At 40.5% G+C, this 9,240-nt stretch overlaps 1 protein-coding gene across 3 annotated transcripts; it reads left to right on the top strand.

Annotated features, from left to right (window-relative positions):
* On the top strand, positions 1–9,000 carry LOC119661532. 3 transcript variants are annotated; one of them, XM_038070912.1, is made up of 7 exons: positions 1–248; positions 312–655; positions 7,691–7,893; positions 7,963–8,147; positions 8,394–8,502; positions 8,558–8,658; positions 8,792–9,000. In XM_038070912.1, exons 2-7 carry the CDS (start codon positions 408–410, stop codon positions 8,873–8,875), a joined length of 930 nt encoding a protein of 309 aa, XP_037926840.1. In that variant the 5' UTR covers positions 1–248; positions 312–407; the 3' UTR covers positions 8,876–9,000. The 3 variants fall into 3 exon arrangements, with proteins under 3 accessions (XP_037926840.1, XP_037926839.1, XP_037926838.1); XM_038070911.1 differs by having other exon boundaries at positions 1–252; positions 8,397–8,502; XM_038070910.1 differs by having other exon boundaries at positions 1–252.
* Positions 9,001–9,240: the final 240 nt, after the last annotated feature.

Genomic DNA, 9,240 nt, shown 5'->3' with positions numbered 1-9,240 from the left:
CCGTAGCTACACTATTCAAACAACTGATGCCGGGGGGATGACAATAAAATATTGTATAAAGCAAACGATTCAAAAGTGAACTATTTCCGATGTAATTGAAGAAATAATATTTTTAAAAACATGCCAGAAAAACCTCGCGGACGCAGCTCAGAAGCACTTTTGCAACACTTCAAGGCCTTGGTGCGGAGGGTAAGACTGTTGCAGAGATCGCTTAAAGCCATGGGTGGTTCAAAATTTACTCGCTCTATGTTGGTACTTTTTTCATAGTGACATCTATCTTAATAGTTTGCTGGTAATCTCATTAATTTCAGAGCATAGACCCATATTCCGAAAATAAAGTGGCATTACTCAGAGCGGCGTTATTACTCAATGTGATAACGAGATACAGAAATGAATTGAAGATTCTAATGATTACGGTGCCAGTTCATGTTTTCCCACCATGGACCCTGTTCAGCTGGTCTCTACAACAATTTAGAAACAGAATGGCGACAGATATTCCGTCTTATTTAGATGCTTTCGAAGCTAACTCCGATGAAGTGAAAAATATGGCAAAAATTAATGCTGAGCTCGCAACTCTAATTGGGATTGGGAACTTTTTTATTGAAGACATTCTTGGATTTGGAGTTGATTTTTCGGATTCGATGATAGCAATACGGTAAGTCTTGGATATATGGTTTGCAACAGGCTAAATAAAATCGGAGTTCTACAAAATTTGGCGTCCTTATATAAACGCCTTTTAAGACTTTCAAGTCTTGCCTTTAAACAAAGTACGAGTAGGGGATACAAACAATTGTTGCTTATTCCATCCACATAGTATTAACTACATTCATCAATTACGAATCTCTCAAGTATTGAAATATGAGCAGGGATCGCCCATGGAACGCATTTTCTGATCTGCTATGCATAAGTAATATATTTTACATTTTAAGCAATTTTTTAGATTGTTTTTTGTCAACACCTTTTTTTATTCTTTGTCAAAACGAGACATCTTTCGTCGTAAACTAAAGAAACGTGGAAATTTCTCCCATATAATGGTACAAGGAAATCTACGGGGATCTGACAGGAGAACAGCTTGTCGTAGATGCCGTCAGATAGGCTACAAATCGAGGGCTGATGAACAAAAAGTTGCGTTTTTTACAGGAATTGCAGCACGAGAGGTAGGAACGCTGCACGTATTGCGGGCCCGCGATGGAAGACACCGCATTTAAGGCAAAACTATAAAGAGATAGAATCCGGTTAACATAATCCGCATCCTAGAAATCAACATACACCGGAGTGAGACCGCAGTTCACTGCGGTGTTAAAAGTTGGCTTAGTAGTAATCTGTGAAGAGCACCGGAACAAGTGTCGGGCTTCATGATATCCATCGAGCTATCAGGTACTGGTAGTGTAGTAGTGTCCAGATAGCTACGTCGATAGAGCACAAGGGGTTCGAATCACACTGGTGGCAGTGGAATTTGTATCGTGATTTGACGTCGGATACCAGTCGACTCAGCTGTAAATGAGTGCCTGAGTCAAATCAGGGTAATAATCTCGGGCGAGCGCAATGCTGACCACATTGCCTCCTACAGTATACTGTAGTGTACCGTTTCGGTCTTAAATGAAGTGCTCTAACACACTTCAAGGCCCTGATCCAATATGTTGCTCATCAGGAGTAAACTTGCCGAGGCAATATGTACTGTCGGCTGCGGCACCTGTCGCCTGAGATGCCGTTAAACGGGCGCAAACCAAGCTTGGCATATTCATGCGACTAGTAAGCGGATGCATGGTTGTCCATAGTTTCATTTAACCGTGTTCAAAAAGAGAACCCCAATCGACAAAACGTTTTATAAAGTCGAAGCCAGAGCTTTACTTCTCTACGAACAGTGATGCTAATTGCCACCTAGGTGCAGTAATGATCTTTTAGTTGCGTAAATTTAACTTCCTTTTTGAGCTCAACAAGCAATTCAATCGACTATGCTTTTAATTGCTGCCGCCGCTTATACAGAGCACTCTAAATTCTCTCGACTTCTGATAATGCGTGCAGCAAACGTTGAACAAGAACATCACCTAGCGTTAAAGCCTCAAAGTCATCAGTGTTGTTGGATAGGTATTTTGGCGGAGTTTCACAAGATGTTAGTAAGCACGTGCTCTTGGATCAGCATGTTCCTAAATGGTCCACACAAAATCCGCTGGAAATTTCAATGGCAGAGCTACATCTTAACTACACCGAAGATTTTCTTCTGCCTGACAATACTGCATGTCAATAGTATATGGGATGAGTCATCTTGTAATTTAACTAATCTCACTGTGCGGTCTCGCCAACCACTCCTTGATTGTAGGGATGAGCATGTGGGTCCATAGACTGTTTTCCGAGCGTTCCCAACGCTCTTGCTATCTATTTATAGATCTATTCCTTTTGGCGTTCTTCGTCTGTGATAAGAGATGAACATGATGGTGTATATGTTGGTCATCTCATCTGCCAAAATATCAGTCGGTATCATTCCCGAGACGAACGCGACATCATTAAAGACAGTCCTGGTTAGACCACACTCTAAGCGCTGTTCCTCTGTAGACTCAACTCAGTTTGTTAACGTTACATGTGACTTGCAATACCTTTCCCCACACTGGAGCTGCATAGAGAGGCCATAACAACAGGGAATAATCTATTGTAAATTACTCGCTCTAGCAGTTTCCCCAAGTGTCCAAAAGACATATAGGTTGGTAGAAGGTTAGCTTACCTGAAGGGTTATCAGCTTTTAGCAGTGGTACTAACTTCAGCCGTTTCCATGCGGCAGGAAATATCCTCTCTGCCGTGCACATTTCAAACAACTCAGCGAACATGTCCGGTCTGAATTTTACGGCAAGCTTAAGGACCCTATTCGGTATGCAATCCTAACTCAGAGATTTGTTGTCTCCTATTCTACCGCGGATCTCTAGCGGCTCATCTCTGACGACGACAGTATTGCCGTCACATTCAGAGGCCGATGCACGTTGTTAACGCCCTTTTCTTACTGGGGGGAAAACCCCTGGATGATTTTCAACAAGAGGGTAAGGCACGTGATCTGCGGAACAGAACTCTTTAAAGTAATCCCTCTTGCTCTGTTGGAGGGCGAGCTTGAGGGTTTTGCGGTCATCCTTATAGGTGCGCTCTTTTTGCCCTTATCGATTCTACCCACCGTCTTCTAAGCCGCTCTTCTGGCTCACTGGCAGGCTAATTGAAGTCTGGCCAATGCGATATTCCACTAGTAATTGAGTTTTCTACTGAACTACCAAAACTAGCCTGACATCTTTCTCGGTTTAGTGTAAGAAGATTCTCTGCTCTGTGGCTCCATCCATAGTTCAAAGAAGATTGTCTCGTGATTGCTGTTGGTGTACTCATCGCTGAAGATGATTCTCTGCCCTGTGGCTCAGTAGTTCAGAGAAGATTGTCTCGTGATTGCTGTTGGTGTACTCCTCGCTGACAAACCAAGAGATATTACGCAACAGTGCAAGACTGGCAAATGTCAGGTCTACGATTGAAGGAGACTCCCCTTTCCGAAAGGAGTTTACATCCCCTTCGTTGGCCAGAATTATATCCAACTGCTATCTACCTATCTATTTCCAACTGACACTCTATCTAATCTAACTGACTGCGCCCTCCTTGCGTTTGCTTCTTTGCCACATCACTCAAGGGCCCAAGAATTGAAGCCACCGGCAATCATCATTAGACTTCGTCCCCTTGCGATTGTCTAGCATTTCCTTGGATTCGGTCAGTGTCAGACGTCAGTCTTTCACATAATAAGTATTTAGGGTACTTATTGAACTCTTTGTCAATACGCCTTTCTCCCCATACCTTCATGGAGATCCTTACACTGTATATAAACTACATGTGTTTGGGCCCATACTGTGACCCTAGTAAGTTCTTAACTTGGATTCGAAAGCCATTAGTTTTCCCCAAAGTATATTTTGTCAACGGAGACATAAGGCCGCCCTTCTGGATCCTTCGAATCATGCTGACATTTCCGCCTAGATCTATTAGGTCAGGGTCAACGTTAACCTTTTTCAATATCTCCAAGTAGAACAAATTGAACTTGTTTGAGATCTCAATTGCCTCCGGACGAATTCACACTTTCGCTTTCTTCTCCTTTTTTATATACAAAACTGAAAAACCCCTTCTTAAATTCATCTTAGGACCTCAAAATCAGGATAGAGGACAATATTTCGTACACACGTGCCAAATTTTATGGAAATCTGGCTATTAACGCCAAAGTTATAGCAGTTCAAACTTCAATGGGCAATGGAATTTTTAGCTATGTAACACGGAGCTATCATCGCTCCTCACATCTTCTTCTTTTTCTTCAGCCTTTGTCCCGTTCACAAGTGGGGTCCGATCATCGTGATCGGTTTCGCCACTTTATTTTATCAAATGCCTGATCTGGATCTTTTAAATCCCCATCCAGCGCATCAAGCCACCGTTGTTTCGGTCGGCCTTTTGGTCGCTTACCATTGACTTCGATGTTCAGACCAATATTGGCAAGTGAATTCTTGTTAGCGCGAATTACGTGACCATACCATTGAAAACGCCTCACTCGCAGTTTTTCCACGATCGGTTCAACCCCATATTCTCATTTCGGATATGATCAGAACGTGTCACGCCACTAATCCAAAGCAACATCTTCGTCTCCATTACCGCAATACGCCGTTCATTGTCTTTTATAGTCGGCCAAAACTCAGAACTATAGAGAGTGGTAGACAGAGAACATTGCGGTAAATTCTAGATTTGAGACGTTCGCTGATACGTCGATCACAAAGAATACCAGTTGTAGAATGCCACTTCATCCAGGTTGCGTTAATACGTAAAGCAATTCCATTACACAGTTCTCCGTTGGCTGATAGCATTGACCCGGGATATTTTAATCGCAGCAGGTTAACTCGATTCAATGCTATCATCCAATGGAGAACAGCATTATGCTCCTCACATAGAGAAACACAAAACCTTTTATACCTGAAGTGAATGTCACGCGACACTGCAAAATATTCTCTGCCAGGCAACTCAGCCGCGTCGCGTCGCTTGGCTGAATGTCACGACACATCACGCAGTGTCGGCTGTAGGCGTATTGCTGCCTACAAAACCATATAAAGATATTTTGAAAAACAGTGCAGTTTGTGGCCGTGTCGCGTCGCGTAGCGTATATGGGGTCGTATCTTTTGTTTCGTTTTTTGGGAAATATTAGTATGCCTTTCTCCTCTTAGCCGCCAACTGATTTCCCAGAGGATCCTCAATCTTTCTTTTTCCTGCCCTCTCTTGTTTCGTGGCAGGTTGATGACAATATAATTGGATGTCACTTGGGTCACCTGTGACACTCTTGGAGAAGCAGATTTTGATTTGTCCTTAGAATCGTTCTTCCTGCTGCGATTTGTTATAGAACTCTCTAATAGCTCTCACCATATTTTTTACGGCTTGGTACACATTGTGCTTGCCCTTGATAAACTCAGACAGCTCAACTATTTTTGCACCAAGCTATTCTCCGAAGCAGGGCTCTGATCCCTATGAATAGCAACCAGATTACTATTCCGATGGTCGATGTTGTCACAGTTTTTGTCGTCCAGCGATTTGCTTCCGATTTTGTTACTGGTGTTCTCGGTAAAGTGGTACCGAACCGAATGACAACCTTGGGCCCTTGGGAAAGTTTAGAAATTTTGAGAGAAGACACGACGCGACTGTTAAACACAGATTCAAGTAAGTGCCCTTAAAATTAATAAGACTCACCGTGGTAATTAGCAGGTAATTAGGTTGATAGTTCAAAAATTTTAAAAGCCATTAGTAAGTAGCCAAAAGTTGGTAGACCAGTAGCTTCCTCCAAACTAAAGTTATTATTTTACAGTGTATATATATACACTCTCAGTGTCTATATATACTACTCTAGGTCGAGGTAGCTTTGTACTGATGGAGGGGGTAAAAAAAAAGCTTGTAGTTTGGAGTAAGCTACTGGTCTATCAATTTTAGGCTTGACTACAAATAGAAGACAATACCTCACTTCTTAGCCAATAAGTATAAACGAATCTTATAATCGCAACTGCTATAAGTAGCTCTGTACTGATGAAGGGAGTATGTCGCTTTAGAAATATATATTTACGTTTAAAACCAAAAATTATAGTTTGGATGAAGCCACCCCTTGTCTGTTAATTTTAGATTGGACTACAAGTAGCAAACGGAAATCTAATCTCTTAAAAGTGGCACTTCGATTGAATACCTCCTTATTTACACATCAATAGGTACGCCCCTATCCGCCACCTAGGGTCGCGCCTGATGGGAGATCTGGTAACTCCTCACAAGTCTGCGTGAAACGAAAAGTACTAGAACACGTATTTAGACATCAATAGGTGTGCCCCTATCCGCCGTCTGGGATCACGACTGATAGGAGATCTGGCAATTCTTCACAGATTTGTCTGTCACACCAGATTTATTTAGAAACCGCTAATACTATTGTCACGAAATTTGGTGAGAGCATATGATCTGTGAATCCCTCCGCAATAGTATGTGGCGCCATTTTTCGTTGAGTTTAAGGGGCTCTCTATATATGCGAAAGGCGGGTGTACATTTCTTTTTCCCCGAATTCGGTCGTTTATGGTATCAAATTAAAAGACTTGATTAGTACTTCCCGAAACTGATCTTATTTCTAATATTAGGTGAAACATGTGTCCCCCGAAAAGTGTAACAGGTTTCGTTGTCAGAAGCTATCCAACCAAAAAACCTATTCAAAATCTAGGCCTGCAAATATATCCCATTCTGATATCTACTCATATAGTACATAATTTTGGAAAGTTTGAAAGAAATCCAACTATTATTAACCAAATTATAGAGGTCCAAATTGTGTATTTCACGGGAACTTATCGTAATCTAAGACATGTATGACGTCATAATCATATAAAGTAAACTCATAGGAATTGAATATATCAAGGGATATTTTGAATTTGAAGCTATGCACGAATGGAAAAACACTCATACGAAATTTCTCCCACAAGAACACAAAACCTTTACACCTGAATCGAATTGCTTCGTGTAGAAAGGGGGATGCAATTCGTCAGCAATTCTATGTAAACATAGGCGAACTCCCTTCGGGTAAAATTGTCGATAAGATGCCGAGGAGCGCTGACAGCTTGCAAATTAGGCTCTTCTTCTCGAAAAGAATTCCCTGGTTTGAAGTCTCCCTATGGGAGAAAAAGGGAGCTACCTGGAAATATCAAATATCAAACGATTTTAGGCTAGTTTTCTAATGACGGGAAGGTATATAGTTGCTAGTCCCACAGCTTTCCATTGGGGTGGTCCAACACTGTGTAAATGGATCCATACACCCATCCCAAAAAAATGTAGTATGAAGTTGAAATAGGAAACACGAGCCGGTTACGATGAGACACCACACTACCGCAGGTGCGATTCACCTGGCAAAAAGTAGAATCACGTGCCCGGCAATTAGAAAAATTTAATAAATACTGAATAACTGAATATAACTGAAAACCGATCCAGGAGACGAAATCCCCTGAAAGTTAATTTTGATTGACGAAAATGGTTTGTATAAAAGTAATTATGCCCTACTTCAGGCGTATGTTATCTGGGTAAAAAAAAATTAAAGTCAAGGTTTCCTTATGTGTTTACGCCGTATCGATTTCTCTTTAAAACAAAATTCTTCAATTGTAATTCTTCTTTTTGTTATGCTTCAACATTTCAGAAACATGAAGTCATTGCTGCATATCGAAAATCAATATTTTAAAGAATATCAAGAAAAAAGTAAAACGCTTTCATGGATGTATGAGAAATTGGAATCTTATGACTTGATTGTTACCGGGGAGCGCTCCTTTTCTTCGAATCATATGCGCATGAATTTCGAAGAAGATGATTCAGATTTAGAAGAGGATATTATCAACCATTGGAGTAACTAGAACTTTCGCTAGTAACTGGATAAATTCATAGTCCAGCCTTTCTATTGTTATTATCATACAGCCAATACAGAAGTGGAGAACCGTTATCGGAGAGCCTATCTGAAGTTGCAAAAGAAGCAGATAGAGCAGAAAACCCAAAACGCTGAAGACCTATTGCTCACAAATATATCCAATTATATCTACAAATACCAAAATGAAGAAAGTGCCTTTCGAAGCATCAAACATGTTAATCAGAACATAATCAACGTCTGTATCACATTTACTATTCGATTAGAAATCCTTTGGCTGATTTTCGAAGAAAACAATATCGCTTTCTTTATATAGTACAGGAGCCGAAAACGAAGCTCTTTCCTTAAATCATTGAATTTCTTCCACCTTTCTCATTTGCTAGACAGCTTCGAAACTCAGTCATTTCAGTGATTGTTATGTTAAACTCTCCTTTTTCATACAATTAAACCAAAGAACGAATGCATGCAATTCAATTTTATCCAGCAGAGAATTCAGGACGAAATTTTGGTTATAACAAATAAATACGATTACGAATCTGAAAAATTGGACATAGAGCGCAGTAGAAAGAAGACGCAAATTGGAGAATTAAAAAGTAATACCGACATATTCTCTAAATTTTACTTTTTTTCAGTATTGCATGATTTCAGGAAAACGATTGATAATGGAAGAGAGGTTAGCAGAAATGAGAGAGGAAATAGGGGCTGATAGGTTGCGACCAATAGTGAAACCTACTGTGCACTCTGTGCTAGTAAGTACGAACACTTCGGTTGAACCTGGTCTTCAAATCCATCACAGGCGTTTTGTTTTTCAAAATATGAAAAGAGCATATCTAACTGATTAAGCATCAACATTGTATACATTAAATTTATGATTGATTTCAGGATAAACTGATCGAAGCAAGAAAGATCAAACAGAAGCAGGTTCCACCAAAAAAGTCAAAAAAAGGAAGAAAGAAGATAAAGTAACTATTTTTTTACTGTCGAATCTACAACTTGCTATTTTTACGATTTTTTATAACTAATGTACACCAGCTAATATATATTTTATAATTGTTTAAAACTCTGTTAATAAAAAAAAACTTTATACGAGACTTCAAAGGGTTTTATGGATTTTCTAAAAGAATACGCCTGCTGAACCAACACCAACAGCTCTACTACCAAACAATATCTCCACTCCCACGTGGTGATCGCTGAGGGTTCTTTCTTCATGAAAAACTGCAAACGAAGAAGGATGAAAGTGAGTCTCCCGCGCCTAGAAACTGGTCCTCCAGGTTGGGAGTTGGGTAGGGCTGACAACCCTACACGGAAAGCTAAAATTACGAAGCTACGGA

The sequence above is a fragment of the Hermetia illucens genome, chromosome 1 (genome assembly GCF_905115235.1).
Source record: "Hermetia illucens chromosome 1, iHerIll2.2.curated.20191125, whole genome shotgun sequence".
NCBI lineage: Eukaryota > Metazoa > Arthropoda > Insecta > Diptera > Stratiomyidae > Hermetia > Hermetia illucens.
This window is presented reverse-complemented; position numbering and strand designations above follow the sequence as displayed.